This window comes from Nycticebus coucang, chromosome 2, assembly GCF_027406575.1.
Source record: "Nycticebus coucang isolate mNycCou1 chromosome 2, mNycCou1.pri, whole genome shotgun sequence".
NCBI lineage: Eukaryota > Metazoa > Chordata > Mammalia > Primates > Lorisidae > Nycticebus > Nycticebus coucang.
In genome coordinates this window covers 179,620,352-179,645,422 of record NC_069781.1, presented here as the reverse complement: position 1 = coordinate 179,645,422, position 25,071 = coordinate 179,620,352, and the positions used below count along the sequence as shown (strand labels likewise).

General features: G+C 41.5%; 1 protein-coding gene across 5 annotated transcripts in view; it reads right to left on the bottom strand.

Moving 5' to 3' along the window:
* CDH13 (cadherin 13) overlaps positions 1-25,071 on the bottom strand; it is a 1,454,811-nt gene that overhangs the window by 561,739 nt on the left and 868,001 nt on the right. For all 5 annotated transcript variants that reach the window (XM_053609618.1, XM_053609625.1, XM_053609630.1 and 2 more), the window contains one exon: positions 21,970-22,086. In XM_053609618.1, the coding sequence (XP_053465593.1) occupies positions 21,970-22,086 (117 nt within the window). The remainder of the gene's footprint in view (positions 1-21,969; positions 22,087-25,071) is intronic.

Genomic DNA, 25,071 nt, shown 5'->3' with positions numbered 1-25,071 from the left:
ATATCTGGCTTAAGTTTTTGTATCCAGTCAGCTAACCTATGCCTCTTTAGAGGACAGTTTAAGCCATTCACATTGATGGAGAGTAAGGATAAGTCTGGTGGAATTTTGGGTATCGAGTTTTTCAAAGGTCCAGTGGACATTTTTAATCCTTTCGCCAGTGTGGAAGTTGGAGTTTGATCCGAAGTTTCTGAGTGAGTTTACTTTTGTGGTATAGGATTGGGTTGGTCATTGTGGAGGATAGGTCTGAGAACATCCTGAAGAGCTGGTTTACTTATGGCAAATTTTTTCAACATATGAATGTCATTGAAGTATTTAATTTCTCCATCATAGATGAAACTCAGTTTAGCTGGATACAAGATCCTGGGTTGAAAGTTTTTTTGCTTTAGGAGATTAAAAGTTGATGACCAGCCTCTTCTTGCTTGAAAAGTTTCAGCAGAGAGATCTGCAGTTATTCTAATATTCTTACCTTTGTACGTTATAGTTTTCTTTCGCCGGGCTGCTTTGAGAATCTTCTCTTTCATGTTAACTTTAGTGAAGCTAATTATGATATGTCTGGGAGATGGCTTTTTGGGGTTGAATCGTGCTGGGGTTCTGAAGCTGTCTGCTATCTGAATTTCAGATTCTCTAGGCATGTCTGGAAAATTTTCTTTCATAATTTCATGTAGAAGGGCCTCTGTGCCCTTGGCTGCCACATCATCAGCCTCCGAAATTCCTATAACCCTTATGTTATGTTTTTTCGAATTATCTGAGAGCTCTCTGAGTGAGTGATCCGTTTTTGCTCTCCATTTCTCTTCCTCTTTGAGAGATTGGGAGCGTTCGAAGACTTTATCTTCAATGTCAGAAATCCTTTCTTCTGCTTGCTCCATTCTGTTACTGAGGGATTCTACTGTATTTTTCATATCTTTGAGGGCTGTAAGTTCTTGTTTCAGTGTGTCTAAGTCTTTGGTGGTTTTGTCTTTAAATTCGTTAAATTCTTGAGACAACTTTTGAATTTCTCCTCGAATTCCTAATTCCATTTTATTAATCTTGTCTGCAAACCAAATTCTGAATTCGACTTCTGACATCTCAGCCAGTTGTTTATGAATGGGATCTTCAATCACATCTGCCGTATCTTTTCTTGGGGGGGTTGATCTATTCTGGTTATTCATGTTACCAGAGTTTTTCCGCTGATTCCGCCCCATGGTTTACTCCCTTTGGTTTTTCCCCTGGGGTTTTATCGAGGGCCCGTACAGTGTTGTGGCCTGAGAAACTGGGGCCCTGTCTGGTGTGGTGGAGCAAAGTGGTTCTGTCTTGTTTTCAGCTGGTTTCTGTTCGATCCTATTGCAACTTCTACTCTGGCTTGAAGTCTCAGCTGTGTGAAAAAATCAGCAATTAAGTCACCCCGCCTGCCCACCTCTGGCCCCAGTTGGAAAAGGAGAATCAAACCTTCCTACAATCGCACACCCAGGGCACCACCTGAAAAGTCCTCAGTCTATTAGCCCAGTTCAAAAGGTCCGAATCAACTGTCTCAATCGGCACTTGTCTCGGGTGGAAGGGTTCAAGAGGTCTCTGGGAACTGGATCACAGGGGCCTGGTGACTCCTCTGAGACAGCTCACCCCAGTGCAGCGTGGAGTCAGGAGGAGCCACCCCGCAAACAGAGCAGTCTGGGAAGGTTGACGTCTCCTTCCCCACTTTGCCCCTCCGTCGGACCCAGTCACTGGTATCTCTGCAGATGGCTAACCCAGTTGCCTGCAGTGAACAGACACTCCAGGGGTTTGCACCTGCCTGAATCGCGAGGAAGTCTGCCAGGCCCCCGCAGACTGCCGCTATCTAGCAGGAGGAGATGGGGCCTGACATCTTTGAGTGTTTGATGCAGGTGTTGGGAAGGAGGTGTTCACTCAGGCTTAGCCCCGTCCCTGATGGATGCTGCTAACAGAACAGAACAGAACAGACAACTTTGTGAGGTTCTGTCTCTGTTCCTGTCATCGCCTACAGGAGACGGGCTGTTTTGAGTTCAAACGTCTTTGCTGCTGGAGAATTGCGTCTGAACACCTCTCTGGGTCGGCCCCGCCCTGGAGGCTTCTGGGTTTGTGAGCCGTGACACCGGTGGCCTCCTCTGGTTGCCCAGGGAGACAGGGGGTGTGGCCTCAGAATATCCAGAAGTGAGCGTTCTGCCGTTAAAGAAAAAACGGCTGTTGATCTACCTCCAGGGAACTGCTGCTCTGGTGTGGGCACTCAGGCGACCCTTTTCTCCTCTGTCCCGCGCACCAGAGTCAGCACTGAGCGGCTGCAGTTTGTGCTGGGTCCACACCCCTTAAGAGATCCCCCAAGAATCAGAACTCTTGGGGGATGGGCCCCCAGACCCGGATTGGGAGTGGGGCGGGGGGAAGCTAGAGTTTCATTCAGTTTCACGCAATACTACGGTCCGGGGAGGGCTCCTGCACTGCACCGCAGGGAAGTGCCGCCAAGGCTTGATTTCCCCTCAGCGGAGTGCCCTCTCCTTGCTCACGTGTCCCAGAGTCAGCGCTGACCTGACGCAGCTCAGGCACTGTGCACTCCCCTCGAGAAATCACCCAAGGAGCCGAACTCCGGAGGGATAGGCCCTCAGACCCCGAGTGAGAGTAGGGGCTCTCAGCTCTCAGCGGGGAGGCCAGAGTCTTATTCAGTCTTGTGCCCGGGGAGGGCTCCTGCACTGCACCGCAGGGAAGTGCCGCCAAGGCTTGATTTCCCCTCAGCGGAGTGCCCTCTCCTCGCTCACGTATCCCAGAGTCAGCGCTGACCTGACGCAGCTCAGGCACTGTGCACTCCCCTCGAGAAATCACCCAAGGAGCCGAACTCCTGGGGGATAGGCCCTCAGACCCCGAGTGAGAGTAGGGGTTCTCAGCTCTCAGCGGGGAGGCCAGAGTCTTATTCAGTCTTGGGCCCCGTATGCCCGGGGAGAGTTGGTGCACTGCACCGCAGGGAAGTGCCGCGAGGCGTGACTCCCCCTCAGCCCGGTGCCCTCTCCTTACTCGCGGGCCTCAGAGTCAATGCTACCAGTCGCAACTCGGGGACTGTCCACTCCCCTTGAGAAATCACCCAAGGATCCGAAGTCCTGGGGGACAGGCCTCCAGACCTCAGTGGGGGGGAGGGGGAGCGCCGGGGATTCAGGGTTGCCGGCAAAGGATTCCCAAAGTTTTATTCAGCCCTATGTCCGGCAGGAGAACGCCACGGCACCCCAGTAGGGGAGGTAGGTCCAGTTTTTAGAAGGTCTTTCCCGTGGAGTGTAGTGGGAGGGCCTTTAATTTCTGCCCGCTTGTTAAATTGTGGGGCTCCAGAGCCGGTCTCATGGGGGAGGGGGACTCCCGTCCGCTTGGTGGTGGATTTTGTACCTTTTGTTTGCGTCCTTGTGATCACAACTTGCCTCAGCGGTGTTGATGTGCGTTCTTCAGCCTTCTCTCTTGGTGAGGCTCAAGTCCACCAGGATACTTACTAAATTCCTGTCCCTTAACTCTCCTTCTGGACGGGAGCCTTTGTTGAAAGCTGGCTTCAGTCCGCCATCTTGTCTCCCTCGTGATATCTTACTTATACCAAAGGTGGCTTATTCTTCTTTCACATTCATTCCCTGTGGCTCGCTTTGAACAGGGTTGTCAGAAGAGACACCCACAAAAAATGTGCCATCCGAAGTGAGATGGGGGTTCTCCTTGCCAGAGGAAGAAAGTCGTTTCTGGTTTTCCACACATAGTCTGTTTGTTAAGCTAAGATATAACCTCCCGCCTTGACTCAGTGTGCAAACACACACATCGAATAAATATTTGTGAGGTTAACTTTATTTCTCCTCACTTCCCTTCCTACTTTCCAGATAGAATTGGGGCAATTGCCTCAGACTTGTCAGCCTTGGGAGACTAACTTGGGATTCTTGTGTAAAGAAAAGTGTGGCTGAATTGGGACAGAAAAGGTGCCGGCTGTGTTCTCACTCTGCACTCACCATATAACCCTGGACATGGTGCTTAATGCTCTGAAACAAGCAGAGGTGTCCAAAAATGATCCTTGGGGCTCAGATCAGCAGGAAACTCGCTAAACCTGGAGTGAGCGGTGGGTAGGTCAGCCACTTCTCCAAGCTGGAGGACTCCACTCCTGCAGAGATGCCCTGGGGCCAGTGTGCTCTGGCCCCCTCCACTGTCACATTTCATGGGCCCCTAGGTAGGTGATTTGCCAGAACCAGCTCTTAATGCTTCAGGAAAGCCCACTGCTAAATATTCAGGAATTTTACAAGTTGGTAGCTTGAAACTGGGCACTACGGGAGTTATTATGGCAAAGGAGTGGCAGGCACTCCAATCAGGGCTCCCTGCCCCACAGAGAGAGCCAGTCTCCCAGCAAACCACTGCCCAGAGTATCTGGCCCTGAGCATAGGAATCCAACAACTCCTCCCAATCAGGGTGCCAGACCTTGGAGTTTGGAGTTTGATTACCTGGCCACTGCCAAGTTTGTCCAAAGCTGCTGATAGAGAAGGGAGCTCTGTGGGTGCAGAATCCCATCCCTGGCCAACCTTTCTGGGGGTGACAGGGAGTAGTGTACCCTGCTTCTCATCTGTGGTTCACCCCAGCCCACATGCTTCTCCAATGAATCCCAGTCCCTCATCTATACCATTCTGTGTTCTGAAACACATCCAGAGCCCTGGTGTATAACACAGGTGGTAACACAGGGAGAACTTGACTTGTATAACACAGTTTGTACGACAGATGGGCCCCTGGTGCCCGGTGCTTCTGAGGCCCAGTTGTGCTCAGTTCTGATCTTCTTCTATACAATGTGGACATGGAAGTAATTTCTGAGGGCAAGTGTAAGACTCAAATGTCAATTTGTGTGTGTGTGTGTGTGTGGTGTACAAACAGCAAAGACGCATGGGAACTGCAGGCTTCACATACACTATGGCAGATGAATTACCTGTTTGGCACTGCAAAGTCTTGGGTTTGTATCTCAGCATTGCTGATCTTTAGCTGGGTTTCCTTGGGCAAGCTAGTTAATCTCTCTCGATTCCATCTCCCCCTCTGAGATATGAATATAGTATTGCCTACTTTACAGGGTTGTTGTAGGAACTCAAAAGAACTACAGGGGTAGCCGTGTTCAGCTTAGATCTGGACACTTGTCAGGTGTTGAAGATCCTAGTTGAAACTGAAAGTTCATCAACTGTTCTTGGTCTAGGGTGCTAATTCAATGTGAAATGCCAGATCCTTTAATGTTCACAAATAATTAAATATAAATTCAGTCTGAAGCCAAGTACACGTAACAATAAAGTTCTAGGAAATTTTCAAATTGAGAACTGAAGGGGTGATAAATTCAGGGTTAAAAATATTGCCTCCTTCACTCTTTCATAAGCTCAGATGCCTTCACTTGCTAGATGTATATCATGGAAGGTATTTTTACAGAGATATATATTTGGCAAAGAATCAAAACAGCTCAATTATGTTGTATCACTAGTTAAATTTGCAGAAGGAGGGCAATGCTTGCTAAGGGTGAATATAGCTTTTATTAGACTTAGCAAAACTAAGTTAGAATTGACAGTGTTTGGTTGCAAATAAAGATATAAGTTTTCAGTACCTTTATTTAATTGGAATTAAAAATCATCAAATGTACAAGCAAATCAAGAAATGTAAGCATGCACTTCTCTCATGGTTTCCTTCTCTCTCTCTCTCTCTCTCTCTCTCTACACACACACACACGGTCCATCAACATCCAATTCATTACAATCTGGTGCTAAGGATGCTTATATAATGTGACCTGACATAATGGTTGACTGCCAAGCAATTTATTTGGTGGCCTCTTTGCCATTGTAGAAAATTAAAATTTGTTGGAAATATCCAGATTGATCATATAATGGTCTGTTAATTCTATTCTAACAACAAACCAGGCTATGATCACTTTAATTAATCAATAAGCAGTGAATGCTTATCCAACTAGCCACAGATATGGCTAGAATTCAACTTGAGGAATATTTGAGTTCCTACCATGTGTTAGGTCCTGTACTGGGTCATACACCTGACAAATTATAGTTAATGGGAAGGTGCCAAAGTACAAAAGGAACTTTATTGCAGCTCAAAGTGTGTTAAGTGCTATCAAAGAGATATAAGCAATGCATAAAATTCCATAGGAAGATTGTACCAGAAATAGGCTTTATTTAGAAGAGCACCGTCCAACAGAAATACAATGTGAGCCATGTAAGTAATTTTTTAATGCTTTTCAGGAAGCCCTATTTTAAGGTAAAAAGAAAACACATGACATTAATTTTAATCATGGCTATATATCTAAAACATTTTCATCTGAAGATGAAATCAATATAAAGATCCTTAAAGAGATATTTCTATCCTTGTGTGTGTGCTAATATTTTTTTTTTTTTTTTGGATGATGGCAGGGTCACTGTTTTGTTTTTTTTCCCCCAGTAGGTGCCTCTTTTATTATTATTATTATTAAATCATAGCTGTGTACATTAATGCAATCATGGAGCACCATACACTGGTTTTATAGACTGTCTGACACATTTTCATCACACTGGTTAACATAGCCTTCCTGGCATTTTCTTAGTTATTGTGTTAAGACGTTTATATTCTACATTTACTAAGTTTCACATGTACCCTTGTAAGATGCACCGCAGGAGTAATCCCACCAATCACCCTCCCTCTGCCCATCCTCCCCCCTCCCTCCCCTCACTTTCCCCCTTCCCCCTATTTTTAGGTTATAACTGGGTTATAGCTTTCATGTGAAAGACATAAATTAGTTTCATAGTAGGGCTGAGTACATTGGATACTTTTTCTTCCATTCTTGAGATACTTTACTAAGAAGAATATGTTCCAGCTCCATCCATGTAAACATGAAAGAGGTAAAGTCTCCATCTTTCTTTAAGGCTGCATAATATTCCATGGTGTACATATACCACAGTTTATTAATCCATTCACGGATCGATGGGCACTTGGGCTTTTTCCATGACTTAGCAATTATGAATTGGGGTGCAATAAACATTCTGGTACAAATATCTTTGTTATGATGTGATTTTTGGTCTTCTGAGTATATACCTAGTAGAGGAATTATAGGATTCAATTACAGATCTATTTTTAGATCTCTAAGTGTTTTCCAAACATCTTTCCAAAAGGAATGTATTAATTTGCATTCCCACCAGCAGTGTAGAAGTGTTCCCTTTATTCCACATCCATGCCAACATCTCTGGTCTTAGGATTTTGTGATGTAGGCTAATCTTATTGGAGTTAGCCTTTATATATACCAACAGCAGTCAAGCTGAAAAAACAGTTAGGGACTCTATTCCATTCACAGTAGTGCCAAAGAAGATGAAATATTTGGGAGTTTATCTAACTTAGGACGTGAAAGATCTCTATAAAGAGAACTATGAAACTCTAAGAAAAGAAATAGCTGAAAATGTTAACAAATGGAAAAACATACTGTGCTCATGGCTGGGAAGAATTGATATTGTTAAAATGTCCGTATTACCCAAAGTAATATACAATTTTAATGCAAACCCTATTAAAGCTCCACTGTCATGCTTTAAAGATCTTGAAAAAATAATACTTCGTTTTATATGGAATCAGAAAAAACCTCAAATAGCCAAGACATTACTCAGATATAAAAACAAAGCAGGGGAGCAAGATGGCGGCCGAGTAACAGCTTCCTTGCATCTGGGCACCGTGAGTCTGGGGAGATAGGACTCCAGGCATCTCTGGCTGGTGGGATCTGCCTATCATCACCCCTGTGAGGATACAGGGAGTCAGCGAGAGACTTCTGGACCTCAAGAGGAGGACTAAAACAGAGGAAAAATGGCAAGTGGTTGCGTGTGTTCAATCCGTGTAAACCTGCACGCAACTGTAAGTTCAGTAGCAGGGAGACTGCAAACCAGAAAGGCCTTACCTGTGAACTGTTTTGGTGTCTTTGGACTTGGCACTCAGTTGAACTGCCTTGGGGAGAGCCTGAGTGGGAGTGCGGAGAACTTTGGCCGTTGTCTAGGGCCCCAGTCTGAGCCGTTGAGCCAGATGGAGCTAATAGTGTTTGGCTGTGGGTCACAGGGAGCCATTGTGAGCAATCTGCCCTGGCAAGCTCCGCCCTCAGGGTCGCAGAGCTAGAATCAGGTGGGAGCTGGTAACCCAGCGACCAAGTAGCCTAAGGGTGGGGTTTGAGCCACCTTGCAGCCCTAACCCTCAGGGGCAGAGTGAGACCGGTTTTGGCACACTGGGTAAGTGGATAGCCACTTTAGCAGTGATTCCAGCGACAAGCACTTTCCTGGGAAAGCTTCTGCTCAGCAAGTTTACAAGTTCAAAGTGCCTTTTAAGTGGGCTGAAGAGAGATTTAGGGTGTCTAACTGCTGGGGTTTGAGAAATCAGCAGCCTCCAGTCGTATCAGAACTGTGATTAACATCTCATACCCCAGAAGACCACATGTTGCCCAGACAATATTCAATAACATATACATACTGCTTTGTTTTTGGTTGTGTTTTTTTGTTTTGGTTTGGTTGTTTTTTTGTTTATTTTGATGTTGTTGATGTTGTTTTGTTTTTTAATTTCAACCTTTTCCATAAAGATCCTTTTTCTTTCTCAATTTTTCTAGTTTAATTATAATTTCCCATTGCTGCCTTTTTCAATAACTAGAACTTCATTTTTGCTAGTGTTTCTATCGCTATTATTTGGTTTTTCACCCAATTTTATCCCGTAAAGTTTTCTGTTTGCTTGTTTTGGTTTGATTTATAGCATTTTTGTCTTTCCTCTCTACTTGGTGGAGGTGGGGTACTGTGTCTGATCAGGTTAGCAAAGAGCTGCTGACCTCAAGGAAACCACCCAACTGGGCACCCCCAGAAGGTGGGTTTTTTTAAGTTGTGTCAAAGTACCCTACTGTACACCTATATTGCTCTGTCTCCCTCTTTCTGTGCCTCTCTTCTTTTTGTCAATATTCCTTTTACCCACCCCCTCCCTTTCTCTATGTTTCTTTTTTTTGCTTATCACTCGGTCCTCCTATCTTTCATCCCTTTTTTGCTCTTCATCCTTCTCACCTTCTGGTCCTGTAACCCTTAGTCCACAGGCACGAGAACTTAAAGAGCAAGAGGAAGTGAACGGAAAATTAGGGCAAGGAAACAGATAAAAGAAATCACTCATGAGGAAGAATAAGCAGAAAACTCCAGGCAACATGAAGGACCAGTCCAGAACAACCCCGCCAAGGGACCATGAGGTAGCTACTGCAGATGATTCCACCTATAAAGAAATGTTAGGAATGACAGAAAGGGAATTTAGAAAACACATGTTGAAAACAATGAAGGAAATGATGGAAACAATGAAGGAAACTGCTAATAAAGTGGAAAATAACCAAAAGGAAATCCAAAAACAGAATCAAATAAGAGATGAACGATATGAAGAATATAAAAAGGATATAGCAGAGCTGAAGGAACTGAAACAGTCAATTAGGGAACTTAAAGATGCAATGGAAAGTATCAGCAACAGGTTAGACCATGCAGAAGAAAGAATTTCAGAGGTAGAAGACAAAGTTCTTGAGATAACTCAGATAGTAAAAGAGGCAGAAAAGAAGAGAGAGAAAACAGAACGTTCACTGTCAGAATTATGGGACTTTATGAAGCGTTCCAACATACGAGTTATAGGAATTCCAGAAGGGGAAGAAGAATGCCCCAGAGGAATGGAAGCCATACTAGAGAATATTATAAAAGAAAATTTCCCAAATATCACCAAAGATTCTGACACACTGCTTTCAGAGGGATATCGGACCCCAGGTTGCCTCAACTCTAACCAAGCTTCTCCAAGACACATTGTGATGAACCTGTCCAAAGTCAAAACAAAAGAAAAGATTCTGCAAGCTGCCAGGAGTAAGCGCCAGTTGACCTACAGGGGCAAATCCATCAGAGTGACGGCAGACTTCTCTAATGAAACTTTCCAAGCAAGAAGACAATGGTCATCTACCTTTAATCTACTTAAACAGAACAATTTTCAGCCCAGAATTCTGTACCCTGCTAAGCTAAGCTTCAAAATTGATGGAGAAATCAAATCATTTACAGATATACAAAGATTGAGGAAATTCGCCACAACAAGACCAGCTCTACAGGAAATACTTCAACCTGTTCTGCACACTGACCACCACAATGGATCAGCAGCAAAGTAAGAACTCAGAAATTAAAGGACAGAACCTAACCTCCACACTGATGCAAAAGATAAAATTAAGCAATTGACTCTCACCAAATAAGACGAATAGAATACTACCACACTTATCAATTATCTCAATAAATGTTAATGGCTTGAATTCCCCACTGAAGAGACATAGATTGGCTGACTGGATTAAAAAACACAAGCCATCCATTTGCTGTCGGCAAGAAACACACCTGGCTTCAAAAGACAAATTAAAGCTCCGAGTCAAGGGTTGGAAGACAATTTTTCAGGCAAATGGAATTCAGAAGAAAAGAGGGAGTTGAAATCTTATTTTCAGATACATGTGGATTTAAAGCAACTAAAGTCAAAAAAGACAAAGATGGTCACTTTATATTGGTCAAGGGAAAAATACAACAAGAAGACATTTCAATTCTAAATATTTATGCACCCAATTTAAATGCTCCCAGATTCTTGAAACAGACCTTACTCAGTCTGAGCAATATGATATCTGATAATACCATAATAACAGGGGACTTTAACACTCCTCTTACAGAGCTGGACAGATCCTCTAAACAGAAATTAAACAAAGACATCAGAGATTTAAATGAGACCCTAGAACAACTGTGCTTGATAGACGCATATAGAACACTCCACCCCAAAGATAAAGAATATACATTCTTCTCATCACCCCATGAAACATTCTCCAAAATTGATCATATCCTGGGACACAAAACAAGTATCAACAGAATCAAAAGAATTGAAATTTTACCTTGTATCTTCTCAGACCATAAGGCACTAAAGGTGGAACTCAACTCTAACAAAAACACTCGACCCCACCCAAAGGCATGGAAATTAAACAATCTGCTGTTGAATAACAGATGGGTGCAGGAAGAAATAAAACAGGAAATCATTAACTTCCTTGAGCATAACAACAATGAAGACACAAGCTACCTAAACCTGTGGGATACTGCAAAAGCAGTTTTGAGAGGAAAATTCATCGCTTTAGATGCCTACATTCGAAAAACAGAAAGAGAGCACATCAACAATCTCACAAGAGATCTTATGGAATAGGAAAAAGAACAATCTAAGCCTAAACTCAGTAGAAGAAAAGAAATATCCAAAATCAAATCAGAGATCAATGAAATTGAAAACAAAAGAATCATTCAGAAAATTAATGAAACAAGAAGTTGGTTTTTTTTGAAAAAATAAATAAAATAGATAAACCATTGGCCAGACTAACGAGGAATAGAAAAGTAAAATCTCTAGTAACCTCAATCAGAAATGATAAAGGGGAAATAACAACTGATCCCACAGAGATACAAGAGATCATCTCTGACTACTACCAGAAACTCTATGCCCAGAAATTTGACAATGTGAAGGAAATGGATCAATATTTGGAATCACACCCTCTCCCTAGACTCAGCCAGGAAGAAATAGAGCTCCTGAACAGACCAATTTCAAGCACTGAGATCAAAGAAACAATAAAAAAATCTTCCAACCAAAAAAATGCCCTGGTCCTAGGAATATACCTAATGAAGGAGGTGAAGGACCTCTATAAAGAAAATTATGAAATCCTCAGAAAGGAAATAGCAGAGGATATTAACAAATGGAAGAACATACCATGCTCATGGATGGGAAGAATCAACATTGTTAAAATGTCTATATTTCCCAAAGCAATCTAAGCAATTCATTGCTATTCCTATCAAAATACCAACATCGTACTTTCAAGATTTGGAGAAAATGATTCTGCATTTTATATGGAACCAGAAAAAACCCCGTATAGCTAAGGCAGTTCTTAGTAATAAAAATAAAGCTGGGGGCATCAGCATACCAGATTTTAGTCTGTACTACAAAGCCATAGTGCTCAAGACAGCATGGTACTGGCACAAAAATAGAGACATAGACACTTGGAATAGAATTGAAAACCAAGAAATGAAACTAACATCTTACAACCACCTAATCTTCGATAAACCAAACAAGAACATACCTTGGGGGAAAGACTCTCTATTCAATAAATGGTGTTGGGAGAACTGGATGTCTACATGTAAAAGATTGAAACTGGACCCACACCTTTCTCCACTCACAAAAATTGATTCAAAATGGATAAAGGACTTAAATTTAAGGCATGAAACAATAAAAATCCTCAAAGAAAGCATAGGAAAAACACTGGAAGATATTGGCCTGGGGAAAGACTTCATGAAGAAGACTGCCATGGCAATTGCAACAACAACAAAAATAAACAAATGGGACTTCATTAAAGTGAAAAGCTTCTGTACAGCTAAGGAGACAATAACCAAAGCAAAGAGACAACCTATACAATGGGAAAGGATATTTGCATATTTTCAATTAGACAAAAGCTTGATAACTAGGATCTATAGAGAACTCAAATTAATCCACATGAAAAAAGCCAACAATCCCATATATCAATGGGCAAGAGACATGAATAGAACTTTCTCTAAAGATGACAGACGAATGGCTAACAAACACATGAAAAAATGTTTATCATCTCTATATATTAGAGAAATGCAAATCGAAACAACCCTGAGATATCATCTAACCCCAGTGAGAATGGCCCACATCACAAAATCTCAAAACTGCAGATGCTGGCGTGGATGTGGAGAGAAGGGAACACTTTTACACTGCTGGTGGGACTGCGAACTAGTACAACCTTTCTGAAAGGAAGTATGGAGAAACCTCAAAGCATTCAAGCTAGACCTCCCATTTGATCCTGCAATCCCATTACTGGGCATCTACCCAGAAGGAAAGAAATCCTTTTATCATAAGGACACTTGTACTAGACTGTTTATTGCAGCTCAATTTACAATCGCCAAAATGTGGAAACAGCCTAAATGCCCACCAACCCAGGAATGGATTAACAAGCTGTGGTATATGTATACCATGCAATACTATTCAGCCATTAAAAAAAATGGAGACTTTACATCCTTCATATTAACCTGGATGGAAGTGGAAGACATTATTCTTAGTAAAGCATCACAAGAATGGAGAAGCATGAATCCTATGTACTCAATTTTGATATGAAGACAATTAATGACAATTAAGGTTATGGGGGGGGAAGGAGAAAGAGGGACGGAGGGAGGGGGGTGGGGCCTTGGTGTGTGTCACACTTTATGGGGGCAAGACATGATTGCAAGAGGGACTTTACCTAACAATTGCAATCAGTGTAACCTGGCTTATTGTACCCTCAATGAATCCCCAAGCACTGTGATAAAAATGTGTCAAATGGTTTATGAAGTGAGTGTATGATGCCCCATAATCATATCATTGTATACAGTTATGATTTAATAAAAAAAAAAAAAAAGAATTTAACAATAAAAAAATTGGGCCTTTAAAAACAAACAAACAAACAAACAACAACAACAACAAAAAAAAAAAGCAGGAGGAATCACGCTACCAGACCTCAGACTATACTATAAATCGATAGTGATCAAAGCAACATGGTAGTGGCACAAAAACAGAGAAGTAGATGTCTGGAACAGAATAGAGAACCAAGAGATGAATCCAGGTACTTACTGTTATTTGATCTTTGACAAGCCAATTAAAAACATTCAGTGGGAAAAAGATCCCCTATTTAACAAACGGTGCTGGGTGAACTGGCTGGCAACCTGTAGAAGACTGAAACTGGACCCACGCGTTTGACCATTAACTAAGATAGACTCTCACTGGATTAAAGATTTAAACTTAAGACATGAAACTATAAAAATACTAGCAGAGAGTGCAGGGAAAACCCTTGAAGAAATCGGTCTGGGCGAGTATTTTATGAGGAGGACCCCCCAGACAATTGAAGCAGTTTCAAAAATACACCACTGGGACCTGATCAAACTAAAAAGCTTCTGCACAGACAAGAACACAGTAAGTAAAGCAAGCAAACAGCCCTCAGAATGGGAGAAAATATTTGCAGGTTATGTCTCCGACAAAGGTTTAATAACCAGAATCCATAGAGAACTCAAATGTATAAGCAAGAAAAGAAGAAGGGATCCCATCACAGGCTGGGCAAGAGACTTGAAGAGAAACTTCTCTGAAGAAGACAGGCACACGGCCTACAGACATATGAAAAAATGCTCATCATCTTTAATCATCAGAGAAATGCAAATCAAAGCTACTTTGAGATACCATCTAACTCCAGTAAGATTAGCCCATATGTGTGCTAAGTTTTTGAAATTCAGCATCTCTGTTAAACTCAAGGCATGTGTCAATGTTACGTAGTCTTGTTATATTTTCAGCACAAATATTTGATCCCGTAGATTAAAATTTACAATTGAAGTGGTAGATTCACATGCTCAGTTGTTCCAAAAATTGAATCAAGTATTACTTTTTAAGTTTAAATTAAAACTAGTCAAAATTTAAACGATGCAGTTTCTCAATCACATGAGCCACATGTGGTTGTGGCTGCCACAGAGGACAGTGTAGAACTTTGTACAATGCTGTTACTGTCCTGTTGGGTCGTGTACCTTGGAATATGAACATGGGTCTCCTATAGAGATGAAGCAGGTGTGTCCCGGGAAGGAGGATGAATCCAAAGACAGGGAAACGGCAAAGGCGTAAGTACAGCAGTGGTTGGTGTGTAGAAAGAAATTCCGGTGTTCATCTCAAGAATAATTTTTGAACATTCAGCCTTTGGGCACATTAGATCCTCTACATTCTAATTTCTCTCCTATATTCTAGTCTGTGGTAACATTTAGCTATCAAATAAAACTGCCCATTGACTTAAAAAGGGAAATTAAACATATGTAAGCTTCTGAGAAGAGTGTGCACAGCCTTGTATAAAGGTTGGAAAGTGATGGGGCAGCGGGCTGATAGTGATTACAGAAAATAAAACTGCAGAGGCGGGGGGTGGGAAGTCACAGATTGCCAATGAGTGCACATTTCACAGGAGGCTGAGACTCAGCAGTCCTGGGGAACCCAGCTTCTGAGGCTGCGGCTTGACCCTGCCATGGGTCCTCACAGTCAGGCAAATGACTATTCAATAGAGTGAAAAAAAAAGAAATTCAATTCCAAGACCATCCGACTCCTTGGCACCTGTTTTCATAGATTGGCATAAACCTGAAGTACAGAGTCCCTGGATTTGGGGAGCCCAGAACTCTGAGGAATATTTCAGAAAGGCCGTAAATTATTGTCATGTATGACTTACATTCATGAAACCATCAAATCAGAGTCTTGGTTGAGTGGTTTTCATGATTTGCGTTAATGATCTATGTTGATTCCTTTCACAAAGAGTGCATGGTCCAGTTATATATTTCTTCTATCTTGGGTTAAAGATGTCTTTCTAAATGCCCATTCTACCAATTTATAGGGGCATAAAAAAAGGATTTTCAGTAACATGTACTTTCATTGGTTTTGATGAAAAGGTTTTGTGATGAAAGTAGAATCTCTAATAAGCATTTCATAAATGACTTGTCTTTCAAACTTAATATAAAAGAGAATAAAATACATCTCCCAAAGACCTCCTTGCTGCCTCACAGATGTAAAGTCCCCTGCTCTTAATCAATCGGGCCCAAGAACTCAAAAATCTTTAAAGATGCAATTAAATATTTATCAGCAAAAGTTGGAAAAACTGAGAAATTATTTATGGCCCAAATTTTGAAATAGTCATACATTAAGGGGAGGGGAGAGCAAATGTTGGGAACTGTGCATTTCTCTCCAGGACACAGATTCCCAGCTCCTTCTCCCTGTCTAGAGTTCAAAAAGGGGAGGAAATCACGGGTATGAGGAGGTGCGTTCAACACTGGGTGTTTTTTTTTTTTTTTTTTTTATTTTAGGTGAAGTCTGGAGGCTTATTTTATTTTATTTATTTTTTAATTAAGTCATTTATACATAGATCATAAATACATTTATGCCATTATGGGATTCGATGTGTTGATTCTTTGTACAAATTGGAGTGCTTACATTGTACTAATCAACATAGCTTTCACCTCATTTACCCAATTACAGCATTAAGACATTTGTGTTCTACACCTGATAGATCCAACTTGTACTTGCAATGTGCTCCATAGGTGTGGTCCCTTTTTTAACCCTTTCTTCAGAAATAATGAGAGATATTCTAGGCAAAAGGTGCCATGGGAAAGAGCCAGAAATTAGGAGGCAAACTCATTTTCCTAAGGCTGGGAGTGACCTGTCAGCTGGTCTGTTGTGCTTTTTGGTCATCTGTGGTGCTCTCAACCTGCTGGCAAAGCAACTAGCAGTGACAAAGATCATCAGGTTGTAACAGGATTCTCTCTTACGACGGAAAACCAACCCCACCTCTCCAATTCTAATAATTCAGCTACTTACTAACTAAGTAATTATTTGGAAGATGGATAAATTATGTATCAGTCAAGACTTGTCTTATCTCTAGAGCTGCCTGCAATGCCTTTCTGCGGCTATTCAGTTCTATAAGTCAGGATACCCAACTAAGAAAACCCCTCCACAGACAGCTAATTTGCCCTAACACCTCGCTTCTGATGCCTTATCCTTTAGTATATGGCTCTCCTCCCCTTAAAGGAATTCAGATAATAATAAGATACGACAAAAAAGGACACCAAGAAACAGGTACTTACTTAGTTTCCATTTACACTCTTGAAATGCAAGTTAAACAAATAAAAAAAGCATTTTTATACCAACGTAACTCCTGTGTCCTTTATAATAATTTTATATTTAGTTAAAGTTGATTTTTCCCCAAAATTTTATTATAAAATTTTCAAATGCGTGGAAATGTTGGAAGAATTATGTAGCAAGCATCCATAAGTTTACCAGCTAGATTCTACCATCAACATTTCATTTTACTTCATTTCACATCACATGGCTATCCTAGGTCCATTGATCTGCCCCTCTATCTTATTTCTCGGTGCATTTAAAGAAGTTGTACTTAATTTTAATGCTGTTGTAAAGAAAGCAATTATCAGTGAAGATACTGCATTCCATAGAAGAGAAACCTCAGACTGGGCTTAGTAGCTCCTAAGGATCTTGGTTAAGAACACAGACTTTGAAATCTCAGAGGCTGAAGCAAAGATTATCTGTAATATCAACCAGCTGTGTGACTTTGGATAGGTCTCATTACCTTCACCATGTGCTGGAAAAAGAGTCTCATGGGGTTGTTATGAGAATTCAGCATCATAGGGGAAAGTGCTTAGCGCAGTACTAGACAAATAATGAGCAAGTGCTTGCTTAGCCACTCTTTTGTCATCCTCTGAGATCAAGGATCCTGTTTCTTTTGCCATAAAATTCCCAGTCCCTAGCACAGTACCTCATAAATAGCAGATGCTGAATATATGCTTATGGAGGTGAATTGGGGTGAATTTCAGAGATTTCCCTCCTGAGGTTCAGGGACTACTTATTAATGGGGATAGGCAAGTGCAGTGGGCTTCAAAGGCACAGGACACAGGAAAGTTAGTTCAGGAAGTTAAGTGGGAGGAGATGATGAGACAGTGACAGTGAAAACCTAGCTTGTAACACCAAAGTACTTCTATTGGTTTTAGAGATGGTGCAGAGTCCCCACCCTGAGACTTCATCCTCCCAGAGCACAGCAGCACAGATAGCATCTCTGACCTAAAAGCTCTCCTCCAACCTCAGGAGGGGGATGGGCCTGTGCCCAGAGCCCAGGACAGGCCTATGTGCCAGAGCGTCTACACCCCTGGAAGCAGCCCTCAACCAGGGACTGCTGGGAGTATAAATAAATACCCGGCGGGCCTGCAAGCACCCCAGCATCCTCCCCTGTGGGTGGGATAATGCTGGGAGTGTGTTTCACGCCATTTTTATAGTTTCCCCGTGAGATTCTAATCCAGCCATCCACAGTGGTAGCTGGCTTGATAAACAAGCTCCTCACTTGGCTGCCTTCCCTTCCCTCTCTTCCTCATGAGTACCCTCTTCACCGCTTAAATGAACTCCCTGCATTTGAAGTCTTGTCGCAAGCTTTGCTTTTGGGGTGAGCCAAAGGAAGACTTTTTTTTTTGCACTTGTTAGGCCTGTTTTTATTTTATCTTATTTTTATTTTTTTATTAAATCATAGCTGTGTACATTAATGCGATCATGGGGCACCATATACTAGTTTCATAGACCGTTTGACACATTTTCATCACACTGGTTAACATAGCCTTCCTGGCATTTTCTTAGTTATTGTGCTAAGACATTTACATTCCACATTTACTAAGTTTCACATGCAGAGGGAGGGGGATTGGTGGGATTACACCTGTGGTGCATCTTACAAAGGAAGACTTTTTGAGCCACAGAATCTCTTCTTCAAATAGCATCTGTGCTTTAATATGTGATAATGTATAAAATTAGAAGTACCCTGATTTAGAGGAATTCTTTTATTGGGGAGGCTGATCTTTGGAGGCCAGAGCCCTGCCTCTGTGGTCCACCTTCTCTTCTGCCCACCTCCCCAGAACTCACTGAAGATGCCTCATACGCTCTCCTATGGCTCTGCAGAGCATAGCTTGCCAGCTATGGGGAAGTTGACAAGGAAATGATGGACGACATAAAGAAGAAAACAAGCTGAATGCATAAAAATAAGCATGCACATAAAGGAAAATATATTCCTTCAAAGGTATGAAAAGTATGGACCAATAGTTTTTGTAAGGCGTTCTATAAAAAAACAAAACCCTGACGGTTTGGGAGATTCCTGCATATTGTATTGTTAGTAGGCTATCACACTTAGAAAAGCAGTTGTTTTGTAGAGTGGAGATTGAGAGCCACTGCGGGCAACACATAATAAGGGGCAAAGAAGAGAAGTCCTCAGATTGGAAACAAAATTGCTTTTTGAAGGTATAACAAGTAAAACCAACACAGAACAAAATCTCTAGTTAGCTGCGGCTTGTTAACCCATTCAATAGCTCAAGGGAAGAGATGTGAAGAGTATACTCAGGGGGAAAATGTGTGAAATTGAAGAAAATTGTATGGTGGACACGTAATTTATTATCCAAATCTGGACATGTTTAAGCAGGAAAAGTGTTGCTAGTAATTATCATGCCAGGACAACAGGTGTAAATTGGGATTTTCCAGGCAACCAGGATATATGCTCGCCCTTATAACCTAATTAACAGAATGGCAACTGCAATGCTAAAAAGAAAATACCTATCTTATGCATTAGTGGTAGGCCAGGGAGGAGAACACCTTTTATCCCAGCTTTCTAGGAACTTGACTGTGCATCAGAATTACCCGGAAGGTGTATAAAAATACAGATTCCTGACCTTGACCCCAAAGTTTCAGTGGCTTGGGGGTGAATCCTGAAAATATACACTGCTAGGTCCCAGGCAGCGCTGATGCTGCTGACTCACAGCCGCTCCAGGAATAGGGCTCCAGGGGGCCTCAATCCCGGCTGTACATCAGAATCACCTGTGATCTTTTAAAGAGTACTGATGAGCGGTCCTCATTCCCTGGCTAATTTAATCAGTGTCTGAGGGCAGAGCCTTAAAACGTGCATTTGTAAGTGTTGCTGGTGATGTGCTGCATAGTAAGGGTTGAGAAGCCTAAAGGGAGCCCAAGAAACAGGAATGCATCTTGGGTCTCAGAAAATCCTTAGGGGCAGAGCTTTGAAGAAGTGAGGGCTCTGGTCCCTTGGTAAGTGACATCCTCGGCTCCAGAAAACCTGTCTAGACAAGGGTCATCACACTGGCTAGGGCTGAACAGTTGGAGCAGCTCTGCTTCCCTTTGTATCATATCCTAGACTTCCAGAAAGATTTTGCTTAAGCAAAGGCATTTTTGACACAGCGGCAATTTAAAAATAATACATACAGAGTGTCCCAAATGTCTCGCCAAAGTGGTCATGCCTAGGGAAAATGGGAAATTGCAGCTAAATGTACATTTACTTACAAAATATTCATTATGAAATTTTACAATGAGGTGGTCAACATGTAGAGAATATTTTTCAAATATTTTGTAAAATTTTGTAATGAGTATTTTGTAAATTAAGGTATATTTTGCTATAATTTCTCATTTTTCTTATGTATGATGACTTTAGGAGCAACTTTTAGGACATCCTGTACGCAAGGTTGTCTGACCTGTTTTCTTTTCTGCTACATATTGGAAGAATAAGAGTTGTCTCAGCCCATACAGTAAATACACAAACATTAACAAAAGCTGATGAGCAAAAGAAAAGTGCGTAACTTTTCATGATACCTGACATCATAGACAAGCAAAACAGTCCTTCAGTAATCTGCACACAGTCTGTGGGCCACAGGTTGGACACCCCTGTGGGCCACAGGTTGGACACTGAATTATTACTTCGTTTAATTATCAGTAAAAATGGATTTCTAATAGTCCAAGGCATCTTTTCCAGACCCCTAACAAAACCTCCTTCCAACTGCTCTGCACCAACAAAGCATTCTCTACAAGGTAGCCAGGAAGATCTTCCAAAGCACACACTTTCCTGGGAAGATCTTTCAGTGGTCTCTTGCTGCCTGTGTGATGAAACCTCTACCCCTCTGCACAGTTGCTAAGACGGACCAGTGTCTCCTATTTCAAACCTTAGCAGACCCTGCTCCACCCAGGCATGGTACTGTCCCAACAGGCTCCATTCTTTCCCACTTCCAGGCCTTTGCACATGAAGCTCCCTCTCCCCAGACTGCTGTCTACCCCAACCTTTCCATGGCTGTGCCTTTGTCATCCTTCCAGCTTCACTTCAAACACTGTAACTCCACCGGGCCAGCCCAGCCATCTGCACAGAGATTCCTTCCTTCCTATGCTCCATGACCCATTTGCTCTCTCTCCACATCATCCTGTTTCTGTTTTTGCACAACAATTTTCAAGCTCTGCTATTTTCTTATTTACTTATTTATTCCTCAAACTGTCCATCTCCCCATTAGAGTACAAGCTCTATCATCTGTTTATTCACAGCTATGTTTGCCCAATCCCAAGCTTCACGTCTGTCATATAACAAGTTTTGCATATTTATTTAATGAATTAATTAATAGAGAAATAGCACCAGTTGTTAAGATTACTCAATTAACCACCCTTTTTTCAAATGCCATGTTTACCACAAAGTACAAATTGGCAAAAGTTTATTCTCCATGTTCTCTGTCTTATGGAGAGAGAATATTGTGATAAGGCAACATTAGTATTTTGGCCCATTTAACAATGGTTATTTCTTCCTGGAAAAGCTATTATTCTATTTATTGGACAGCATTTTCTGGATCTGGTGTGATTTAGTTCCCTTGATCTGGTTTAGTTTTTAGAAGGCTAATCCAATGGTCTTTATGGATCTAGACATTTGAAAAACAGGCCATCAATGAAGACCACATAACAACACAGTGCCCTCCTAGGGGCCCAATCTGGCTGACCTCTTGGACAGAATCTATAAAAGCAATGAATCTATTTCTTAACCAACGACATCTTTCATCACCTACCATGCCAGTCTTCACATCATTATATTTAAAGTTTTTCTTGTTTTCTCACATCCCCTTGTTTTTGTTGTTTTATTGGATGACTTTTCAAAATTCTTTTCATGCCAAAGTCATTTAGCCTCTTAGAGAAATTAAGATCAATTTCAGGTGGTTTCTGAGACAGTCACAGTCAGCTGAACTCATGTGTGCCCAATTTTTTTCTTTTTTGAGACAGAGTCTCACACTGTCATCCTGGGTAGAGTGCAGTGGCATCATAGCTCACAACAACCTCAAACTCTTGGGCTCAAGTGATCCTTCTGCCCCAGCCTCCCAAGTAGCTAGGACTATAACTGCTCAGCACTATGCCCAGCTAATTTTTCTATTTTTAGTAGAGGTGGGTCTTGCTCTTGTTCAGGCTAGTCTCGAACTCCTGAGCTCAAGTGATCCTCTCACCTGAGCCCTCAAGAGTGCCAGGATTACAGGCATGAGCCACTGCACCCAGCCTGCAACTTTCAGTATAAACATGCTTTTGCCATTTGTCCTCTGTCTGACTTACCTTGCCAACATCTCTTGGGAAAGGTTGTCTCTGATTCTCTGGAATTAAAATGGGAGACACCACGATGGACCTCTTTTGTCTTGGAACAGGAGAAGTTCTTGCAAATTTAAATATATCCTAAAAGAGAAAACAAAATCAATTAACTCAAATCTCCCACGGAAAGGCTGTATCAGTCTTCTCTGAGATACAGTTCCTTTGTTGTGAAAGCATACAGCTGTTTGGACATTGTTAATTTTATTCTATCAAACCTCATTAGCGTCACCAAGTACATCATTAGAATTATACAAAAGCTGACATTGTGATTCCCAATTACTATCATTAAGCTATTTAATCCTATCTTCTGAATCACTCTGTTGACAATGTCAGTCCTGATTTATACATCCTTCAGTGGTTGCATATTACTGTTCTTAACCTACAAGCAAGTGGATTACTCACTCGGTCAGGGACCCAGAGAGGGCACTGGACATAAAAAGCAACCCTTCATGGCCGAATGCAAGTCCTTTAACTTTCAAACGGATAGGAATGAAGGGATAGTCATGAAGTTTATTTCAAGGAATGTTTTTTCAAGGGATAATATGATTATCACCAGTGGGGCAATCATTGGAATGCATTTGCCAGGTGGCATGTCCCAGTTTCAATCATTGGGGTAATACTGTCAGGATTTTTGCTCACATTTTTAAACAAATGTGTTCAAAAATGAAAACTTTACATCATTGTTTTAAATAAATCCCTTTACATAAGAGGAAGAAAAACATAAAAATGAACATACTGGCAACCAGATGATGTTATTAAATTCAAGCTAAAAACCATTTCCCATAAAGAGAAAACTCCTCTGTTTAAAGCAGTGATTTTTCAACTGAAGTGCCACAGCACACTGGTGTGCTATGAAAGGATCTTAGGTGTGCCACAGAAATTTGTAAAGATCATTAATTAAATTATTTTTCAAAGAAGTTCAAAGCATAGTAAATACCTTTTTTTTAAATCAACTTAAGTTAAACTATAGGGTCAAGTGTGTGTTGAAATAAAAAAAAAAAAAAAGGTTGAAAACAGTGGCTTAAAGGGAAAGTAAGAAAAGGCTAGAGATGTGTTTAAGGGATGTCAACAGCAGGCTGAGACTTTGTCCTTGATCTGATGGGAGGACTGAAGGAATTGAAAACAGAAGGCCCTGTTCAACATGTCAATTTCTTTGATGACACATACAAATTAAAATTATTTTCTGTATCATCAGAACTAAGCCTTTCAAGGTTGACAACATGTTTCTATCAAAATAATGTAATAAATTGTGATAGATAAGAGTTCCGTATTATCTTCAGCCCCAAGGCCCAATGAAAGTGTGCCAGACAGTGTGACTGTGTATTTGTCTGCATTTGTGTAGATTATCATTTTAAAGGAACATTTACATAAGAAAAGTCAAACAGGAATCAGGCTAAGGCTCTGAAAGCTTCTATAAATAGTTATTCTCTTGATTTCGGTGGGAGTACAAATTGATAACACCCTTGTGGAAAGCAATTAGGCAATATTTATTTATCAAGAGCCTCACAAATGTGCACAGTCCTTTTCTCCATAACTTAGCTCTTGGGAATGCATCCAAATACTACATTCAAAGGAAAACTAAAACTGCATGCAGGAAGATGTTTAGTGAGGCATGATTTATAAAGGGCAGAAAATGAAAAGCAACCCAAATGTTCAACAGGAAAGACAAGTTAAATTTGGGTCCATTAGTGGGAGATATACTCTAATGAGCCATTGCCAATAAGGCCGTTGTGAAGACCATGTTCCCACCCCTGCCATCATCACTCCACTGCCTTCACCGTCACCAGCACCAGCTACTGTAATAATGATGTGTTAAGCATATGTTGGCTGATATGCTGGGTATTGTATATGTGTCAGCTTTAGTATTTGCAACAAACCTTCCACGTAAACCTGAGTCCACCTTCACCAGTAAAGACAGTTCAGAGAGGTTACGTAAGAGCTTTGCACTTCTCCTAGCTGACAGAGAGAGAGTATTTCAGATGAACAGTGCAGGGGAAGGTTGAACTGCATATTAGATGCACCCTGCTTTATAGACACTGTATGGATCATAGAAGAGGCAAAATAAATGATTGTTTGGTTTCTAGGAAGACAAAAGACTCACTATGATGGGGAAGGCAGAAAACCAGAGTCTGTAGGTACATAAATCACTAAGAAGATAAAGCAAGGAGGGCTTAACAAATAAGCAAACATAAAACTCAACCAATAAATCAAAAGAAATCAAACCCAGCCCCCAAAACAGCCCAGAGAAAGAGAGCTAGAACAGACAAGTGAGTGAGAGAGAAGATTATACTTACTCACAACTGATGCCTAACATCTGTGAAGATTCCGTTGGTTTATTGGGGGATGGCAAAAGAATAGAAAATATGTACAATATATGGAGCTCATTCATAATAAAAATGCAGAATATAAATGTCTGAACACCATAACTAAGAAAATGCCATGAAGGCTATGTTAACCAGTTCGATGAAAATATTTCAAATTGTATATAAAATCAGCACATTGTACCCCATGATTGCATTAATGTACACAGCTATGATTAAAAAAAAAATTTAAAAAAATGCATCTCAAGCTTCAGATGAGAGAATTGTCTAGGATAGCACTTTGAAAAGATTTAAAGTCTTATGCAAATGTAAGGGACAGGTAATTTGGCGCCATCATAGAGCAAATGCAGGTCTCAGTTCATCATGACCGTGTGTGTAAATGTGTCTGATGTAATGAAGAAGCACACTGTCTTCAATAACAAACTTCCTGTAGTTTGTAACAAAGCCCTTACTCACATTTCCAAGCTCTTGAATGGGTATTTTTGTCCTCATGGGAGCTCAGAGTGATCAGGCCCCCAGGTCCCTATTCCAGGCACTGGTGTCCTCCTAGCCCCAAGCTGCCAGTCCATTGCCCGGACCCTTATAGCATCCCAATAAGCACAGCTGTGTTAACCCCTGGGTCTCAAGGGTCCAGGAAAAGAAGCAGAAGGCTCCAAGCCTTAGAAAACAGCATCTGGAACGGACAGGTGGGGCAGGGTGGAAGAGACTCCAGGTAGAGATGCCTCGTGTGCACCTGACTCCGAGCCCG